Source organism: Parasteatoda tepidariorum, chromosome 7 (assembly GCF_982258835.1).
Source record: "Parasteatoda tepidariorum strain Cologne lab strain chromosome 7, Ptep-v5.0, whole genome shotgun sequence".
NCBI lineage: Eukaryota > Metazoa > Arthropoda > Arachnida > Araneae > Theridiidae > Parasteatoda > Parasteatoda tepidariorum.
In genome coordinates this window covers 30632555-30655736 of record NC_141761.1, presented here as the reverse complement: position 1 = coordinate 30655736, position 23182 = coordinate 30632555, and the positions used below count along the sequence as shown (strand labels likewise).

General features: G+C 30.2%; 1 protein-coding gene across 1 annotated transcript; it reads left to right on the top strand.

Moving 5' to 3' along the window:
- The first annotated feature begins 1624 nt into the window (after positions 1 to 1624).
- On the top strand, positions 1625 to 2638 carry LOC122268827 (octopamine receptor beta-1R-like). Its single transcript, XM_087168728.1, has one exon. It carries the CDS (start codon positions 1625 to 1627, stop codon positions 2636 to 2638), a length of 1014 nt encoding a protein of 337 aa, XP_087024854.1.
- Positions 2639 to 23182: the final 20544 nt, after the last annotated feature.

Genomic DNA, 23182 nt, shown 5'->3' with positions numbered 1-23182 from the left:
TTTTCACCGTATTTTTCCTTTTCTGCTCCCCTCTCAGCTACAGCTGTTTCTCTAGTTTTAGTTTTTCCCTTGTTTTTATTTTTTGTTGATTATTTAAAATCACTTTTTTCCCCCTTATTCTCTTTTGGCAAATTTTGAGAACGGGCACCTATTTCTAAGAGCTTGAAGCATGTTAACTTTATTAAAATTTTCATACTTTTTTAAACAAATAAATTTTTTAAATAAGAGAGTATACATTTGTTATACTAATAAAAATTTTAAACAAATTTTAGCAAATCAGATGAAAATTGAAGAACTTGAATAAAAAGAAGTTTTGAGAAAACACAATTTAAAATTAACGAAGGCCTGTATATTATTACAGGGTTTATATGAAAAAGGAAACTTTGACCCCCTGGAAAATGTACTTGAAGTAATATTTTGTTTAAATGTATTAATCGGAAGATAGTGATAAAAATGGTTTTATGTTTTTCCCTAGTGACAGTTACAGTGATAATATTTTGAAATTTTCGAACAGCAACACCTGAGTTTTCTAATCGAAATGTGATCGTCTATGTTGAAAACTTGGAAAAGAGTTTTGATTCTTCTTGCATGAAAGATTTCATTGTCATAGGCAGCAAAAAAAGAGAAAGAGACAGAGTTAGACAGACAGAGAAACATTGACCATGTTGTAATCAATTATTTGTTCGTAGATAAAAGATGCGCCCGGCGGTTTTTTGCCCGGTCAGGTTATAAGCTTTAGCATTCGCCTTGCTATTGCATTATAAGGGACATTTTCATGTTGTTCCAACTCCATTTTAACTTTTTAGTGAGATAGGTTAAACAAGATTTTATTCATTTTTCTCTTATTGTAAGCGCATGTATTTCTGTAAATTTAAACTCATACTTTGGGGTGAATCATTTTAAATGGACATCCTTATACATATTGTAAACGATAAAAGAAAATGAGAAAATTATTTTTTTGTGATTGTATGAAAAAATTATTATTAAAAAAATGCATGAAAAAAGTATGAAAAATTATTAAAATTATTATTATAAGGATTCTCATTATCTTTTTTATTGCTTTTCTTTTTTAATATCTCTTTAACAAGAGATGAATTAATACTTCTTTTGAAAAACTCAATGAAAAAAAAAGATTAAACTCGATAAAAAATATTTAATTTTATTTTTTTTCAATAAAAGAATATACATTTCAGCAATAAAACATTTGCGTTTTCCTTTAATATTTTCTGTCATCTTTATTTTACTTATTTATTTGCTTTATTTTATGATATTTATTTATTTGCTTCAATTTATTTTATTTATTAATTCGTACATTTATTTAGCAAATAATTTAGTTGTTTGCCAAAAATATGATCATCAAGCATAATTAAAAGCTATATTAAATCCTGTTCAGAAAGAAGTTCTCTTAAACCCTTAAGGAACTGAAAAACGTGTGGAATTTCTTTCATTAACTAATCTAATATTAACAAATAATTGTTTCCTTTTTCAGAAATTGATTTTGATCAATATTTTATTTCTCTTTTTATTTTTTCCCTTTTCATTCCTTAAATACAGATCTCTGAAAATTATCAATTTTAAAAAGAAATCTTTCTGCTCACGTATATGTATTTTTCTTTCCAGAATCATGAAACTGACAAATTTCACAGAAGAATTCCAGAATTTTTCTACCGATTGCACTAATTCAACCTCAGACGACATCAATCATCATGGACTCATGTTCAGAATTTCAGCTAGTGCAGTGATTATATTGATAGCTTCGGCAGCGTTGTTTGGTAATCTTGCTGTTATAATTGTTTCATACAGGGAGGAAAAGCTGCGTAATCAGACTGGTAATTTTCTAATTGTCTGCTTATCAAGCCTTGACGTAATGACTTCAATATTTGTTATATTTCCTTCTGCTATCGCTATGGCTGCGGATTTCTGGCCTTTTGGCATGATTAATTGCCGAGCAAGTGCTATGTTCAATTATGTATGTGCCTGTTCATCATCACATACTGCTTCAATGATAAGTTTTGACAGAGCATTGGCTATTTTCTATCCTCTAAAATACCAAGCTATTATGACTCCAAAATTTATGATTGGCATTGTTACCTGGCTATTAAGTAATAGTGTATTTTTATTGATGCTTGTTGTGTTTTTTGTGTTAAGCACAGTCTCGTATAATTACAATGAGGCTGTGTGTGCAGGTGAGTTTTCAGATTACAGAAATCGATTTAACGTGTTAATTGCAACTACTTCATGCTTCGTTGTACCAGCCATTATAGTTTTTATTTCCAATGTGATCATCGTCAAGCAAATTAGAAACTCCTCCAAGGTGAGACCACGACAAATGATATCTCTTGAAACTATGAATTTTAATCAAACTCTTAAAAGAAGAAAAGACAAGGAGATGCGCAAATCAGTATATAGTATGATGACTGTAGTTGCAGTTTACTTTATATGCTTCACTCCATACTCTTTAACCAAGCAGGGAAAGGCCATCACTGGTATAGATGCACCAGACTGGTTGAAATTCATAGCTACAGTAACGATGTTTATTTCTTCAGCCACAAATCCATTTATTTACGGAATTTTACGTAAAGATTATCGAGATGGTTTTAAGAAATTTGCCCGATTATTAAGGGAAAAATTCTATTAATATTTCAATTGAAAATAAGTAAATCCTATTTCGAAGCAAACTTTTTAGATTATAAATAGGGGAAAAGCCCCCTGTTCACTGACGCTCACCAGCCCCGGTGATTGCTTCGCGATAATTGCTTTTTCTTAACACAAAGCAGTTGAAATTATTCAACCAAACATGTATGTATTAAAATGAAAACTTGTGCCACCACATCCTGCTTCCAAATATTAAAATTTAATATTGAATAATATTGAAAAATGAAATATTGAGTTTTTGAAATCTAACTGTATAAATAACATTTGTAATTAAAAGTATACCATTATTCTAACACGGGTGAAGAGTTCTCAACTGTAATCTAATGTATATAATTCTCTTACGAGGCTCCCAAATTTTGGCTGTATTTCCTTTCCACCAGTGGCAACGTTTGCTTTGTTTTGTTTACGTTACTATTTCTCTTACACGGTGAATCGCCCAATGATTGCCGCTAAAAGTGTCACATCTAGCTGACGTGACTCAACATATAGTGCTTTTAAAAACGGAAACTGAAATAACCAGAGAGCATCAGCTGCGGCAATCTCATACTATTAAGCTAGGCAGAAGTGAGTAGTCTTTGTCGATAGATCTCTATTTTAGTATTTTGTCGAAAGCGCTTTTTTTCGCTTTTATATATTACGAATTTATTGGACGATTTTTGATTTATATCACGAATTGTACTATAGCACATTTCTAATGGGTTTAACGAATTACATGTCATTTATTTGAATTCAAATTTATTTTAATGACTTAGTATTTACTAAAAAGATGTTGTTTTTTTTAAGAAAAGAAGTTTTTATATGGATTTGAATGATTGTTTTGAATTCTTAGAATTTTGTGCATTTACAATGTACCTAAGTTAGTAGCGAGCGAAGCGAGCTTGGTTTGCAAAGCAATTTTCGGGGGTTGGCGAGCGTTAGCGAGCAGGGGGCGCTACCCACTAGTTTGAAATATTTTTGCTTACCAAACGGACGGATATATTTTAAATACAATGTTTTCACTCATGACTTTGTGCATGAAACTAAAAGTTAAGTTCTAAGTCATTAAACGAATCAGTTTAACCGTAATTCATATTAGTATATTAATGCAATTTGCACCAAAAAAAAATAATTTTAAAATGCTTAATAAGCTGAACACTGATTTAAATAACTTTATCTTAAAATGCAACTTAGAATTAAGTTATTTTAATAACAATAATAATAATAATAATAATAACAATCCTCTTAAACTCTTAATTTAAGGAACAAAGAAAACTGAAAACGTAATAATATTAGTACAGGTAATTTCATGTAAATTAGGGATAAAAAAATATTCATAGGAAAAAAATACCTTTATGACTTATATCAATTTCACGCCGATAACAACCAAACTAATATGAAAATTAAAGTGAGAAAACTGGATCCTACCATGTGATTTTTCTGGCCTATAAAAATGCACCATCAACTATGGAAAACTGTGACACCATCATTAGATTTTTATATGTAGTTATAAACCTGTTTTTTTACAGAGAAACCTAATACAACAATGCTTTAACAAGTATTGGTGGGATAGTCTGCTAATGTGTTCTAAAAAAAGAATAAGAAAGGGAAATGTTTAGATATCCCTTCTTTGCTATTACGTAATTGTTGGATTTTAAATTCATGGTTGTTTACAAGTTAAATGAACAGTGAGCTTAAACAATTTAAGTATACTGAATAACATTTGATATACTCACTAAGACTCAATCTTATGGTTCGAAGGCCAAACTTTAAATAACCTAAGAAATTAGTGCAAATGGCATTATCAGTTGCGAAATCATACAATTATTTTTTTCTGAATGAACATACCTTTTTCAGCGCTTTTGGAATCTTGGCCTTCAAAATATGTAGGGTAATCGCAGTGTGAAAAATATGATCCTAATTGTTTGGCCAGAGAAGTAGTCGAAAGTTTGGACTCCTTTACAAAAAATGCAATTCTGTACTTTTTTTTTTTTTTTTTTTTTGTTGCTCTGTTAATTTTTTGAAAAGTCATGTTTATTTAAAGGAAGTACTTTGTGTCACATTTCGTGAATCAAAATATTGTGCGTACTAATTAATTAGCATATTTCAGTTTTAATCCTCGAACTATTAAGATTGAATTTTATTAAGTGAAAATCCGATCTCTGGATAAAAAGTTATTCAGGGTGTGTCACTTTTTTGTGAATTGTACATTTATAATCTCTATTTTTAACACACTGTTATGAAATAATTAAAATCCATCTACAATTAACTAGAAAATAAAGCTTTGAAAATAAAAAGTAGTAAAGTTATGATTCATTTAATTTAGAACAGTCCATTTTATTAGTTTACATTAAGAACCATTTAATCGTAATTTTTATTACTTCTCTATAAAAAATTTAGTATTCAGTTCAATATAAATGTATGTGCATGCTCATTTATATTTCTTCCAACAATGTATTAAAATACTAAAAGAAAATTAATACTTGTTTGGATTTATTTTTCAAAAAAAGCATGATAGCATCATCTCGAATCCGATAGTAATTCTGATAAGACAGTTGTTGAGAACCGATCGAAAGTTTTATAATGGTCGTTGAACAGCCGACCCCATTTTGGGTTTACGACTATCAATGTTCAACTCCGTAGCATTGTAATTTTGAACTCAATCCAGAGGACTAGAAAACTCTTGGATCAAGTATTTGGAGAAACTTGCCTTCAAGGAGGACTTTTTGAAGGAGCTAACCAGCATTTGTGTTTCATGGAGAGGAAAATCACGAAAAAAAAACCACGACCCTTGCCACCCGGCTTGGGTAAGGGGATATCAGGGACTAATATAGGGGATATATATCTATGGCCTATCTGCCTTTATATCTATGGGGGATACTAACCCACAGAGGAGATTTTATGTAATCACTGAAGTCGGTCTGTCTAATCTCCGATCGAAAGTTTAGGGGGGGGGGGAGTTTTTAGGTACTGATGTTCCACACAAGAACTTCCGATATTTACTTATTTCCTGCTGCGAGATGAATTTTGCTGTGCCACAGAAAAATATGGAAAGAAATTCCCCTGGAATATGAACGCATAAAATGGCAAACATTCAATTGTTAAAGCAAACAATGGCGAGGCTTCTGTTTTCAAAAAAAAAACGAACTTGTAGCACTTTCTGGCTGAATCTGTGCTGTTCCGCTCTGCAGTAATAGACTTTATTAATCGTCGACGATTTATTTAGGTTATATATGAGGAAATCACAGAATTATTATATGTATTCATATTATAGATCTAACGTAAAGTTACGAAATTGAAATTTAATTTAGCACTTTTTTATGGGAATGAAATAAAATAAAAAACTCTCCACTTTGGAACTATAAATATGGTTGTAACCTTAACTGAAAGTAAACAAGAATATGACCGAGTTATTAACGTATAATTGCAACATTTCTGCTCGTTAAATTTTCAATTTAAGCCGATTCCTTCCAATACGAATGGCTAGATGGTCCTACTGCAAGTAGAACAAAAACAAACTCTAAAAAAATGTTTGTGATGACATTAAGAGGATTGTTCTTAACTACTCGTCCGTGATAAATATTTAAATCCATATACAAGTAGGTACATAAAATGCAAAGTATGTGAAGTAGCCAGGCATTATTTTCCCAAACTTGGAAAAATGGAAACACTTTCCGACTAAATGTGTACAGCCCCCCTTTGTGGTAAAAGATTTAACTACTAATTGAAAGAAGTTTATAATTTCCTTTTATTATTTTTAATTGAATTTAGGAAATTTATCATATATTTATTTGTCTTGTTTTAACTCCATAAACTGTGGGAGATTTTTTTTGTCAAATTTTCTGAATAAAACGATTGATTAAAACATAATCTCTATTTTAATAGTTTGATATTATGAAACATGCCTGTTTGAAAATTGTTGTTGCTTTCTCTAAGTCAAAATGCATTAAAATTATACGTCATTCAACAAATAATCGCAAATGAATCCAAAAATAATAATACATTCAAAAATAAAATTTTGTGTTTTATTAATTAATCAGCATAAATTACAAAGTGCAAAATGGTTAAAAAATTGATTCATTTAATCATGGGTTGAAAATGCTTTCTTCAACTAAAACACCCGACTCTTATAAAATTGATTTCCTGGTCAATTAGAATAAATTTAATCTAAAAATGTAGTACTTAACTAAACAAAATTTCGAAGTTTGTTTTTAAATGATCTAGATACTTGTAGCTGTATACTCCATTGCCTTAATAATAAAGCTTCAATTATTTGTTTCTAACGAAAAACAGGCTAAAAATGCCTGTATTGCGCCATGTTTAAAAAAAATTAATGGCCCAAAATTAAAATTAATCGTTTTATGATCTTATGAAAATCATCCGAATTGTTGCTGTTGCGGAATTGTTGCAAATGGTTATCCAAGAATTAATTAAGAAGCTGTGGAATGAAGAGACGTCCGGAAAAAATGGGTCAGAAGAAAATTTAATCTATAATCTTTGCTGATCATCTCCTCTGTCGCTTTTTATTTGTGAGCCCTGGCGTTGTCTTGATGAAAAATAACTCCTTTCGTATTGATTAGCATATAATGCTACCTATAACACAAGCGCTGTTACTCTTCATAACTTGACGAATTAACTCTGATTCTGATAGTTTTGTCACTCTGATGCAATTTAAAGTTATCCAAGGGTAACGAGTATGAGGGTAACTGTTAAAATTAAGTGTACTACTAAGTATAAAATAAAATATCACACAGTTCAAGAAATACTTGGATATAATTTAATTAGAAGGACATGAACATATAACAACTGCACACAGCAGAGAGAAGAATGTATAACAGCACTTAGTTGGTTGGTGTTGCCAACAAGAGAACCATAAACCTTTAAAACGATTAAGATTACTCTTTTGATTTTATCACAACAGTAACGAGTGTTCGGACTCCTTGGCTAAGGTAGGCAGAGGTGCCGACCAACCTTGCACCACCATCACGCTTGCAGACGCAAATGCAGTTGCACGACACAGACTTCTACCCCATTCCTTCAGGAAACCCCTCATTACTGACTTTGATTGTTCCCGATTCTTAAAATCAACAATTACTAGACTAAGAACAAACCACTTTAAAGGGATGAAAATTCTTCCCTGCGAAATAAGAATTCATATCTCTGCAAGAACTGCACCGATGTCCAATTTACCCCGGATCACATTCTCGAGTGCCCAGCCCTTACCCCATATGTTTCACAACTGGGTATGGTGCCACGGACTTCAGAACTTCGTAAGATCCTCTGCAGTAATGATGTATTGGAGCTTGCGCATGCTGTTTTGAAGGCACACGAGGCCATTTAATTGTCCATGGACACGATTAAAAAAAAATAGTTATCGCTAAAGCTAAATAGTAAACCAATATTAAGTTATTAACGTGAAAAAACTAACAAGCCACATAAACAACTACTTAACTAGCATATTTCTTTGACACAGTACACTTATGAAAAGAAATAAATGAAGAAAAAAAAATTTATCCATGCAGGAAATATAACTTGATAAAACTTTTGCTTAAATAAACCACACCAGACCAAAACATTCAATTCTATTCATTTCTTTACAAAACTACTTTTTTGCCGAGTTCTTTTCAAACACACCATAATTCCACGAGAAAAAGTGAGAATTGTTGAAACTTTTTATACTTTAATTTCTTTTACTCAAACCGATACACCTAGCAGGAATTCATAGCAGCGCTAAATGCTAATACTCGTGTATCGCTATTATCAATGACTAAACAATGACTGTAAAACAAAGACGGAGAAAGAAAAATGAAAACGAAGGAAGAAAAGAGGGGGAAAAAAGGAATCTAAATGTATCGTTGATGGGTATGTCAATCATTAAAGAGCACTCAGTGTTTCAGCAATTTGAAAAACTCCAAGAAACTCCCTAGTGTGAATGAACATGAATATTTAATTTGATAGTTAGTGAAACTAACAAGGTCGCGAAGCCATCTGAATGAACGGTGGTAGTAGTACGAGTGTTGGCTCCTAATTCAAGAAATAAATATTCTAAATCGTATATATATATATATATATATCAAACGCTTGTTATAAACTTTCAATAATGCATTCAAAACAAATAAATGCACTTTAATTTATTTATTTTTACGATTTTGACGTTTTTGCATATATAATTAGGTTTTATTTCAAAACAAGCACTGTTTCAATTAGTACAAATATTTTATTATAAATATTGTTGCGTTTCCTTATCAGTCGCCTTTATTCTCCAATAATGACATTCAGTTCTCTAGAGTAGGAGAGAGGTGCTCTATTCTGTCCATAAAGATCTCGGTGGCTTTGTATTTCATTTGGTGACAAAGAGTGGTACTTCTCTAAGCCTGTAGTAAGTTTCTGAGTCTTTTCAGCGAGTGTTCTGTTTTATTTATTCATAAGGTTACGCTAGTCTTCAGTACAGTACTAAAAAGAAATAATAATGAGGTAAGGAACTTAAGTATTTGCAAAAGGTCGTTCATAAAGTCGATACTTCAAAAGCAATAGTGTAAATGAATAAAGATACTTTTGAATATTAGGTTTCGAATCAACCACTATTGTCTACCCTAAAGTTGAAGTTCGTAAAATAAATTCAAGTGATTAAATTAAATCAACGCAACAACAGTTATGATAATATTTTCTAAAATTTTCAGCTATTATTTCTTATGTTTCTTTAGATTTACAGGCTTATTTTAGTTCCACATACTTGCAGTTTATGCGCAGTAAATGAAACTTATTACTTTTGTTCGTTTTTCTCCTTTTGTCCTTTCTGTCTTTATCGTGCTATATATATATATATATATATATATATATATATATATATATATATATATATATATATATATATATATATATATATATATATATATATATATATATATAAACACAAATTAACATGAAAAACATGAATAAAATAAAAAGACTAAATTGTAGAGAAACAAGAATGGTAAAAGCAATAGTCGTTATCAAGACACAGCTACTGCTATAAATGCGATATTTCTGAATAAAGAATAATTATCCTAAGATAAAAATTATTCTTTATATAAGTCGATATCGCAAAAAACATATAGTTGAAAAGTTATGAAATAAAAGAAAAAGTAATCAAACATACCGGCGTGTAACAAGGTGCGGTTTTAGATTTAAAAGTATAATAAGTAAACAGTTAGTGAAATTAGCGAAGAGGTAAATATTTGAAGTGGTGCTTGAATCGAATAAAATAAATAAAAATATATATTTGATCGAAGTAGAAAAACTTTTAAGTAAGTAAAATATTAGTGCTGCCATCTATGAGAAGAATTAGTAAAAATTCGGAAATTAAATTATTAAAACCCAAAAAAACATTCATTTCGATCCTATCATTTATAGGGTAACTTATTTAAAAGTCAGAGCCTGCACATCATATGGATAGAAAGCCGTTTATAGACTTTATCCTTCATTCATACAATCTTACGTAATTTTAAAGAATACACATTCTCAAAATCATAGGGTGACTTATTTAAAAGTCAGAGCCTGCACAGCACTGCATTCATTAGGGTGGTTCTTTATAAACCAGAGCCCATTCCATTTATACAAAAAAAAAATTAATTAAATATTAAACTGTTTATTATACTGGATAATTAAAATAATCGAATTATTATTAAGAGGCTACAAATTATTAAGAAGTAACTAATTTATTTTTTTTAGCCAATCCAGTATAAAAGGTCATACATCCAAACTGTTCCGTCCAGTGACTTTAGAAACAGTTTATCATAGTTAGTTCCTACCTAAAAAAAATCAGATCTCATTCTAAAAGTAGATAAAAATAGATAAAAATAAGTAAATAAAAATAAGTAAATAAAAGTAAATAAAAATAGATAAAAATAAATAAAAGTAAATAAAAATTAATGTCCAAGTTTTTAAAGATATTTTTAAAACAGAATTTTAGAAAAGAACTAGGAAAATGGCTATTAATTAAATCGTTTTTATATTTATCAGTATCTATTAAAAACTCGTTATAGTTAGAATCATTCCTGCGAAATCTATGAATTTGATTGGTAATAATATTAGAAAAAATTTTTTGGCTAAGTTATATGTATATATATATATATATATATATATATATATATATATATATATATATATATATATATATATATATATATATATATATATATATATATATATATATATATATATATATATATATATATATATATATATATATATATATATATATATATTGATTTAAGTATAATTTATAAATTAATAATTCAAAGAGAAAAATATCTCAAAATAATAAACAATTATCTCAATATAATTTTATTTTCTAAAATTTGGAAGAAAGCTTATTCGATATGCAAATAGTTTGCTGATAGCAGCCACATACAACTGACTCGTGGTAGATATCTGAAATTAAATTCTGCAACAATATCTTAATCAAATTCCATTAAGTTTATTTGTTAAAAAAAAAGTAAAATTTATAAATGTGTCTCTAGGATTAAAACTTACAATTCATGCTCACAATTTTTATTATTTATAAATGTTATTTTTTTTATTAACGTTTTCATAAACGTTTTATTATTTATGTTTCATTCACCTTTGATTTAACTGTCCTATAAATAGGACACGGGACTAAATAGGCTCCTTACACGCATTCATTGATCATTACTATTTTTATTGGTGGTATTTAAATGAAAATTAAGAAGTGCAATTCTCACAAATTCCTGAGGTTTAGAAAAAAGTGAAATACAATTCCTGAATGAAGCATTAAAATTGCAATAGCTTTCGAACTCGAAAAATAAAACTGCCCCTCTCTGGACTTTAAATTTTATATGTTTATTGCTCCTTAAATCCATATACACTATCTAGCCATTAATGACCGGACACCCCTTGAACGGCAGGTGGACTCGTCCTGGCGGAATAAATACGGAACCTGGGGTGGGGGAAAGACCATTCGCAAACAGGCGACGGCCATACGAGCGTTAACAGTGAAAATGAGTGGACGGCGAGAGCTGAATGAGGCGGAAAGGGGCATGATCATAGGCGCCCACCGATTTGGTAATTCCATACGTGCCATCTCCGACAAGTTTCAGATACCACGGTCAACAGTTCGTGACGACGTGTTGAAATGGGAATGAGAGGGAGTGATGAAACCGCAGTCCCGACAAGCCCAAAATAATGTCCGACAGGGATCGACGATCTCTTCGACGTGTAGTGAAGGCAAACCGACAAATGTCGTTAGTCACTGTCACTACCAACTTCCGGACTGCATCTGGCAGTGTTGCCAGTACACGTACCATTCGTCGGGAGCTGATTGCACATGGATTCCATGGACGAGCAGCAGCACATAAGCCAAACATCTCTCCATCAAACGCCCGCCACCGATTTCAGTGGTGCAGAGCACGTCGCAAGTGGACAGTAGAGCAATGGAAAAGCGTTATGTGGAGTGATGGGTCACGCTACATGTTGTGGCACTCTGATGGACGGGTGTGGACCTGGCGAATGCCCGGAGAATGGTACCTACCGGAGTGCATTGTCCCCACTGTGAAGTTCGGCGGTGGAGAAATTATGATGTGGTCCTGTTTCTCATGGTTTGGCCTTGGACCCTTGGTGTTAGTGCGCGGAACCCTGAACGCAGAAGGGTATAGAGACATCCTGGACAATTTGGCGCTTCCCACCCTGTGGCAACAGTTCGGTAATGGCCCGTTTGTGTTTCAACACGATAACGCTGCCATTCATAAAGCACATGCCATCACGGACTGGTTTGATGAAATGGGGGGGCAAGAGCTTGACGGGCCATCCAAAAGTCCCGACATCAATGCAATTGAGCATCTCTGGGATGAGTTGGAGTGCCGGTTGAGGGCCAGACCGCAACGCCCCAAAACCACCACTCAACTCTTCGCCATGTTACAGGAGGAATGGCGGGCAATACCCGCCGCCGTGTACCAACGCCTAGTGGATAGCCTGCCTAGAAGGGTTATAGCTGTGATTCGGGAGCGTGGCGGCCCTACGCCCTACTGACTTGATACTAGCACCTCATGTACCCGAAATGAAGGGTGTCCGGTCATTAATGGCCAGATAGTGTATGTTTGTTGGATAGTGCTTTAAAAGTTGATCTTCAACAAGCAATCAACTGGTTTTTTTCCATTGTAGGTTTTGTACATTATTCTACACAGCTTCGTAGTTTCAAGTTTTTAAAACTCATAGTTTTTGCGCAGAGAAACAAAACGTGACATAAAGTTGAACACCCAAAATAGTTACTGCAAGTTTTACTATATTTCTATAAAGAGAGAAATATAAATCTGCAATAATAATATAAAAATCAGTATTTAGTACCCTGAATTGTCTTAAGTGACACGCTTGCAGTTACAGAGCATAAAAACAAGATACGGAATGTAAATCGAATAAAGATAATCCTTGACATTCCAAGTGTTCAAATACGTCACATTTTAGCCTGGTCAGCAATTATATTATTTCGGATTTACCTAATACGTTACTTGCCCTGTTAAAGACAGATCTCTTTTTTTTTCATTTCAATGGTACTTAAATCCTTGAATCTGAACCTCTGCTCATAAACAAGAAGCAGATGTTTGAGTGTTCGAATGAAACATTAACTTTAAAGGAAATATTGTAAGAATGGTTTCTAACATCGAAAATAAATCATATTTTCTACATTAAAGCTTTATTTGAAAAGTGGTACAATGCTACTTTTGTTCATTTACAGATGATAGAGTCTTAAGTCAAATGACTACAATACTTTTCCGAAACTGCAAAAAATTTGGTCTAAAGTAGTTGCCACCCTTTTCGGTGTTAAGATAAACTTGTTTTTTTTTCTCTAAATTTCTATTTGCTTTTGAAGTTTCATATTGTTTTTATTCTTATTTTTGTATTTGTTCTCTAACAACATAAGTTTTCATGCGCATTGGAATCAATTTAATAACTTCTTTACAAAAATTTCTTCTTTACACACTTTTATTAACATTTTCTTGCTAATTCACTCAACCAAAATTTTTTTGGACAATTTAATTTAACTTTTTGGGTGATAACTAAAATTCGGAAATTAAAACTGTATTTATAATGAAAATATAAAATTTTTACAAATACTTAATTACATATAATAACATAAAGAATTGGTGATGTGCGTCTACAAACCACCGGATAGCAGTTAAACGGCAGAATCTAAGAATACGAAATTCAACATGAAGCTGAATGAGTAGGGGAGAGTGGGGTCGATTGTAACATTTTTTACTTAACTATTTTTAACTAATAAAAACTCCAATATATTATTAGTATTAATTGATAGACAAGTAAAGTAGACTATCCTCTACTAGAAAAAAAATAAATACCTTATTTTAAATGTTATTATATTAGTTATTAACAATTTTTGACAGTCGTGCGCTTGTTACAATTGTCCCCACTTACGGGGTAAATTGTAACAGTTCATAAATTCTACTAAAACATAATTAATTATACATACTATCATAGTTGTGATATATTTTTTTTATTGATCAGAATAGTAGTGATATTTTAGGAGTAAAAATAATAATGAGCAGAGACCTAAAGGGTTAAACTTTTAACTTTAACGGGTTAAAAATTTTAATTAATGCTGTGAAAGGTGACAAATAAAATAATGCATATGCAACATAATACAAATGATATGGGAAACTATTGGTGGTTCTTAAAGAGTTAAGTAATGGCTTGTAATCATAAGATTATACAAGAAACGAATGAAATTAAAATAAAAATATGACCACCGAAGCCGACGTCTTCAGGGGTTACCGGCATCGGTAGCCATTAAAAACAAAACCATTTCTAATTGAGGGAGAAGCAAATGCTTAAAATATCTCCCTCAGTACCCCCATGGTTTTGTATAGAGGTCCAGGAAAAACAAGATACATTCAAAATAATTAACAAATTAAGAAAAGAAAATCAATCAAAATCATCAGAAAAAAAAATTCACTAAGTCACAGGTCAAGCATCAACTTCAGAAGCAAGTAGAGGAAAAGAAAACACTAAAAACTGAAAAACCAACGCCCCCTATTATAATGCGCAGAAGAAGTTTAAAATGAAATGGAAAAGGTCAGGAGAAAGAAATACGTAGACAAATTAATAGAATGCTTAACTGGGGCTGCTCAGTTAAGACTAGAATTGCGCCCTGTTAAAAGAAAAAATTATATAAAAACTTAGAAACTATCAATCATTTTTTTAATTAAAAAATTAACATTGCAAAAATTAAAAGGAAAATCATTTTTACTCATTTTTTATTGATCAGAATAGTAGTGATATTTTAGGAGTAAAAATAATAATGAGCAGAGACCTAAAGGGTTAAACTTTTAACTTTAAGGGGTTAAAAATTTTAATTAATGCTGTGAAAGGTGACAAATAAAATAATGCATATGCAACATAATATAAATGATATGGGAAACTATTGGTGGTTCTTAAAGAGTTAAGTAATGGTTTGTAAACATAAGATTATTTATTTTCAGCTGTTACAATCGTCCCTTTACTTATTGTTGCAATCGTCCCCAAGACGCCATTTCAGCTTCATTTGTTAAAAACAATGCTAGTCAATTAACAAATTGATTAACAAATTAATCATTGAAATGTAATTAAGGTGTCCACTTACATATTCGGTTAATAACTTTTATTTGTTTAAACAAAATTACTTTGTTACAATATAATATTCTAATATCAAAAAAAGTACTTACGTAGCGTGAAAATATCTTTTGTGATGTAACTCTTTCAAAATACATAAAAATAGTTGTCATCAGGGGTGTACATGTAGATTTATTAAATTCACCTAGTGCGCCACCTAGGAACCAAATCTAGAACCCGACACTCGAAATTTTTGCTCTGTTACAATCGTACCCTGTTACAATTGACCCCACTCTCCCCTACAATTGCAAACTTTTTATGAATCCTGATTTTCGATTTTTAATCAAATTTTCAAATTCAGAGACATTTAAGAAATAGAATTTTTACATTAGCCAATGAGAAAAGCCAATGAGATGTACAAAATATGCTATGAGCAAAAAAGAAAAATTAATGGAAAAAATGTACTTCTTCGCTACGGAATACCATAAAATGCCGGGATACCTTCGACATTCTGTTATTAACACCAATTATGCTTAATTTTGGTTATGGGCACTATTGGCCTTATTGTAACAGGTTAAGTTTTGATAGATACCAAATCTACTCTTATATAGGTACAATGTATTTAAGAATAAATATGGTGCCGATTACACCTGCAACAATACTGTACATTTTCATGATAGATTTATTATATAGATGGTTATGTACAGGAGAGAGTATCTTGGCTGTGGGAACTTTAAATATCCTGAGTCGCCTGGAACAACAGCATTATGCCAGATCAGATAATAGTGAATACAGTTTGTGTTTTTTTCACCCCGTACGAAGAACGGATATTCAGCTAGTTATTAAAACAAAACATTATACTATTACTGATACATTTTTAAGTACCGAGCTGTAAATATCTTTCAAAAATCATACAAAATTGTCAAAATAATTATTGATTGAAAAAATTAGAGCAAATATATTTCTAAAAATGTACTTGCTTATTAAAAAAATTATTTCTCCTTTAATTAAGCCATTAAACTGTTTTCCAATGAGATATGAGTTGTCAATAAGCAAACTCACAAAAGGCAAATAAATAAATAAAATATAACAGTGAAAAAGTAATTAAAAAAGTGACTACATGCATTCCAAAAAATGTTTATTTATCTCAACACCAAAAATGGCAGCAACTATTTCCCACCAAATTTTTTACATTGTATAAGTTCATTTTTTGGCTCCCTCTTTTTGATATCAGAAATAATTTGGAGGTGTACTAATTATATGATAAGATAAAACCGATGCGCATGGACATATAAAAGAGGCAAAATCGATTTTTAATAGGTGGGGTTGGGCCACTATACAAATAAATCTTTCATATAGCACTATATAATACAGAAACTTAAAAAACAACTCTAATGCACTCGTTGGTTAATTAGCAACGAAATAAAGCGGTATATTGATCTGTCTGCTAAGTATAACGGGTTCTAGTCATGCTTGTTTTTAGATTGGACGTTGATGATTCGATAAAAATTCGATGAGCTTATATCAGATGCACATAATCCTTACTCTTCAACCAGAAAGACATTCTTTGCAAGGTGACTTCAGAAGAGCACGTATCTTCCATCAAAACCGTAAGTATCCTTTTCATGTTACTGAAAACTTCAACTGTATTGCAAATAGTTGCAGCATCCAATTAATGTTTTAAGAAAATAGGTGAGACGAGAACTTGGACTTTTCATTCATTTCTTTGGATGAAATGGAACATTTTTACGAATAGGATACTTTGACTATTTAAGTTATTATCTTTAGCTCTAAAACAGTTAAGTTTGCTATTTCAAAAATATACATTAAGAGGAAATTAAAATTAAGTATTTTGGCAGCTTAGCAAACCGGACTATGTAGTGGTCAGGGAACTGACATCACATCAGAAAGTTCCTGTGTTCGAATCCCAGACAAGACATAGATGTTGTTTCATTATCTGTATTATATGTCCTTACTGTGGGAGCAACATTGGCCTACCCAATATAGTGTTCCTGACAAATCTGCCTCTACTGATACCTAATTGACGAGTGTCGATTGTGCGTGCATTGAAGAAAAAAAGTTTTAGCTTTAAACATTAATTGGATGCCCTTTTTCTTCATAATTCGTTTCAGATCTTGATTCTTTCTGATTCTCTTAATTTCTCATAGTAAGATTCTAGGTATTATTTTTAAAAAAATATGTGGGAATTAAAAATAAGTATTGTTTACTTTTAAACTTAAATTGGGTGCATAGTTTTTTTCTTTTTTTACAGCATTCACAACAACTCTTGATTCTTTCTGATTCTGTAAATTCCTGGCAGTATAATTCTAAAGCATGTTAGATACGAAATTAAGTTTAATATCCTATAGATATTCTAAACATGCCGTGAATCCCAATAATTAACATGTCACAGATAATTGAATGGTTTTTTTAATAATAATTTTTTTTCATAGTATGGTAAAATTCTGAAAAATAAAGATTTGATTAGACATAATGAAAAAGCGTCGATCTTGTCTAAACTATTGATACCATATTTTTTAAATTATGGTTACCACAGCATTTTGATAATTTCGAATCTAAGTATGTCAACAACAAAAAAAGGTTAGGTTTGTTTATTTAGAAAATTATAGTGTCTGAATTCAATACTTAACTCATAGAGGGAGGTAAAAATGTTGGTAAAATTACCATTCTGTATGATTATGACATTTCTGGTAAAAAAGAAGATAATTCTGACAATAAAGCAAAATATATGGTATTTAAACCATTCATCTGGCAATTTTTCAATTCATGCATGGTAACACACTTAACCGGAAATTCTGGTTTTCGAAATTTCAATTCTTATTATTACACTTTTTGTGAAAAAATAAATAAATAAAACAAAAAAAACTGAAAAGTGAATTTAAATAATTAAATGGTTTCTTATGCCCGGATCTAAGACATGAAGATAAAATTACCAAATTTAACTACATTTATAAAAACATATTTTATTTTCAATTTTACCCAAGTCTTTGCCAAAGCGGTTAGGTAAAAATCACGAAGCTTTTGGTCATTCCCATAGAGATTTACTATATAATAATATAATAATTTTAATATATTATGATAGTTTTAACTATACTTTTAAAATATTGTCTCAATAATTTAAACTGGAGATTAGTGAAATTCCTTAATGTTTATTTTCACGTTTTGAGTATCTCTTTTCATCTCAAAAACATTTTAGGCGAAGTGAAATGTTTTTGGAATAGAGTAAATGTTTATGAAACACACCACCTTTTCATTGATTTTAAGGCTGCCTAAGATAGCATCAATAGAAAAGCCCTCATTGTAGCCTTGAGCCAATTAAACGTGCCTAAAAAGTTATCTAAGTTGATATGTCTGACACTAAATGAAACCAAAACTAGGGTCAAAATACAGAATAATCTGTCAAGCCCAATGATAATAAATAATGGTGCGCGACAGGGGAATGTATTGGCATGCCTACTCTTCAATTTAGCATTCGAAAAGCAATAAGAGATTCCAACATTAACACCAGAGGGAATATTTTTAATAAATCAGTAAAACTGTTGACCTTTGCTGATGACATAGACATTATTGCTGGAACACCTATAGCACAAAGATAGGCTTTTATTTCTTTAGAGGAAGTGGCTTTTAAGATGGGCCTGAGAATAAACAAGAACAAAATAAATATTTGCCCTGTACTTAAAACAATCTTCAACAACACCCACTGAAAAATTGAAAAATGTAAATTTGAAGTTGTGGACAATTTCGTTTACTTGAGTTCCGTAATCAACAACTGGAAACCATACTACAATGGAGATTCACTATGGCCAATAGATGTTTTAAAGGAATTCGAAAATACATAAAATCTAATGTAAATCGAAATATAATCGTAAATCGTTTTATTATATAAATATCTTTTAAGAACAATTTTAGCATATGCTTGTGAAAGCTGGATCATATCTTGTATGGATGAGGTTATGTTACGTACCTTTGAAAGTAAGATCTTGAGAAGTATTTTTGGAGGAATTCAACAACAAAAAATGGTGCGTGGCTTCGAAGAACAAATTTAGAGCTTTATCACTCATATAATGAATCTGATATTATTAGCTTTATTTAACGACGAAGAATAAATTGGGTAGGCTACGTTATCAAAATGGATAAAAATCGTCCCACAAAAATAGTTTTCATTGCCAGACCAGTTGGCACACGAAAAAGATGCAGGCCGAATTTGAGATGGGTAGATGACCTAAAAAAAGACTTTTTGGTCTTAAAAACTTAAAGCTGGAAAACTCTTGCAGGAAATAGGTTAGCCTGGAAAAAAATTTATTGAGAAGGCCAAGGCCCACCCTCAGCTGTAAAGCCATTGATGATTATGATTAAATATTTTTTGATAATTTGCATTTAAAAAGATAATTCCATGAAAAATTAAATATTTGTAGTAATTTATTATTTCTCAGTATTTTATTTTAAAATAGTCGAAATAATTTGGGGTTGTAAGGTATACAAACTTCACATCATTTTAAAATACGTTATTTTAAATGAAAAATTCAAAATATTTATAAAATTGGTTGAATATATTTTTAACTATCCGATTTTAAAAAGTTGTATCGTTAAAAATTATTTTTTACCCTTGGAAGTTATTTACTAAATAAATTTCATGGATATTGCTGTAACAGGTTCAAAATATCTTTTGCAATTAAAAGCAGTTAATGAGAGACATTTTTTCTTGCATAAAAAACAAGTATATTGGATGAAAAAAAAGCAAGCTTATCGTTTAAAAATGTATCTTAGAATTTTTTCCCGGTTTTAATAACTAAAGTACTGTATTAAAAAAGTTAAATGTTACAGATCAAGAACACGAGACTTTGGATCAAAACCCAAATTTCCATAATGTGTCAAAATATATGAGGGGTGTCCTATGTAATTGTATATATATATATATATATATATATATATATATATATATATATATATATATATATATATATATATATATATATATATATATATATATATATATATATATATATATATATATATATATATATATATATATATATATATATATATATATATATATATATATATATATATATATATATATATATATATATATATATATATATATATATATATATATATATATATATATATAACCTTTTTTTTCAAGTTTCCCGATTTTCCGTGGCTTATCAGCGGCCGCATAATGTATCAAAAAAATAATTATTGCTCAGGTTTTTGAATGTCGCAGAATTTGGGCCCGAAAGAATTTTTTCAGAGAAATTACCAGTCTGATGACGCAGTTTTTCCTCCCTGTATGAAACGATTATAACAGCAAGATTACCAAAAAACGCTGCCAAAGCTATCAATATAATCACTGCACAAGCTGAAATTCTGAATATAAGTCCATGATGATTGAGGTCGTCCGAGGTTGAATTAATGCAATCGGAGGAACAATTCTGGAACTCTTCCGTCAAATTTGTAAATTTCATGATTCTGGAAAGAAAAATAAATGTACGTGAGCACAAAGATTTCTTTTTAAAATTGATAACTTTCATGGATATATATTTAAGGAATGAAAAGGAAAAAAATTAGAAGAAAAATAAAACATTGATCAAAATCAATTTCTGAAAAAGAAAGCAATTAATTGTAGGGACGTCTAATGTTAGGTTAGTTAGAGAAATTCCATACGTTTTTCAGTTCCTAAAGTGTTTGAAAGAACTTCTTTCTGAACAGGGTTTAATATAGCTTTTAACTATGCTTGATGATCATATTTTTTCAAATAACTAAATTATTTGCAAAATAAATATATAAATAGATAAATAGAAAAGGCAAATTAATAAATAAAATAAATTAAAGCTAATGAATAAATATCATAAAATAAGGCAAATAAATAAGTAAAATAAAAATGGCAGAAAATATTAACTGAAAACGCAAATATTTTATTGCTAAAATATATGTTCTTTTATTGAAAAAAGTTAACATTTTAATTATTTTTATCGAGTTAAATCTTCTTTTCATTGAGTCTTTCAAAAAAAGTATTTTAATTAATTCATCTTTTGTTAAAGAGTCATTTAAAAAGAAAAGCAATAAAAAAAGGTAATGAGTATCCTTGTTGAGCAATAATCATTTTTTCATGCAATTGATTTTGTCATTTTCCTTTATTGTTTACAATATGTACAGTATGTCTATTCAAAAAGATTCACCCGAAAGTATAAGTTTAAATTTATAGAAATAAATGCTCTTACAATAAGAGAAAAAGGAAAAAAAGGAATGTCCCTTATCATGCGATAGAATGGCGAACGCTAAAGCTTATAACCCGATCTCTCTCTCTCTCGGAAAACTAACTGTTTAGTTATGATTGAGTATTGTGGTGTACAAGAATTTTAAACGTAAAATATTCCGAGGGAAAATTTATATGATATTTAGTGACACCAAAAATGAATTTCAATGCTACGATTAAGCTGAAATGATTTTCCAGGGGAATTTTTCTGTTGCATCCTTTCCCAATACTACTAGAATCATATATGAAGGATATTAATATTCAAGATCATTGTATTTATTCGCCGTTTTGATTATTGGTCCAATATCATTTATTAAATCAAAGAATTATACATAAAAAAATATCGAGGGAGAAATGTTTTAAACTTGTTATGGAAGTTTCAAAACTAAAATACGTTAAATTTACGCGTCTATCTTCTGCTTGAAAAATTGTCGGGAAAAGTTGTTTGTTGCATTCATACTAAAATTAGCTTGTCTCCCTCAGCTACAGATTTTTTTCGAAATTACACTCTTATTTTACTTTTTGTAGAAATGTGCATGTTTAAATACGGTTTATGTATCAAGCAGTCACGCAAGTGCTGCGATAAGAGGTAGGGCACATCATCAGAATTGAAATTGCATTGGAACTCATACAAGGAATTGCTTCTCTATAATGACCAGTTCAAAGGCACGGTAAGAATCAGTTCATAATAAGAAAGAGTCACTAGTGGCGTACGATGACATTTCCGGGTATGGGCTCCTGTGCAATTTTATTATTTATTATGTGCCTTAACTCACCACAGTTATCGAAATATTCACGCGACTCTTTGGTACATATAACGTTTTTAAACTTGTACATTTCGGTGAAAAATAGGCTAAAAATATTATTTAAATAAAATCTGTAGCTTGGAGAGAAAGAACTGACTGCAGAATTTAAATCAACGATACAAAAGTATATAAGAGTTGTCAAAAAAATGTCATACATCTTAAAATTAAAAAATATTTGGTCCCCAGTATATTTTTTTACCTTAATTACAAGTGCACCAATTCCTAGCAATTATGATAAAAATTATGCAATTATTAGTTGAACAATTTTATAGTTAGCCAATATTCAGAAAAATGCTTTGTTGTTCAAGCATTCCATTTTTTCCTCTTGTGTCCTAGGCTTTCTTTGGGAATATTCTTAAGAAATATTGGAACCTTTGATTTTTGTTTAAATTGGAATCCGATTTTCCTTTAAAAACCGCCTTGAAAAAAACATTTGTGTTTCAGTTATTTACTCTGAAAAAAATTCTTTCGGGCCCAAATTCTGCGACATTCAAAATCCTGAGCAATAATTATTTTTTTGATACATTATGCGGCCGCTGATAAGCAACGGAAAATCGGGAAACTTGAAAAAAAAGGTTATATATATATATATGTTATATTACATTATAAAAGGTTATATATATATATATATATATATATATATATATATATATATATATATATATATATATATATATATATATATATATATATATATATATATATATATATATATATATATATATATATATATATACAATTACATAGGACACCCCTCATATATTTTAAGATGGAAATTTGAGTTTTGATCCAAAGTCTCGTGTTCTTGATCTGTAACATTTCACTTTTTTAATATTAAAAATTAATACAGTACTTTAGTTATTAA

What these genes read in the sequence shown, in the direction of transcription:
- LOC122268827 (XM_087168728.1), top strand. Translation starts at nt 1,625, where the DNA reads ATGAAACTGACAAATTTCACAGAAGAATTCCAGAATTTTTCTACCGAT.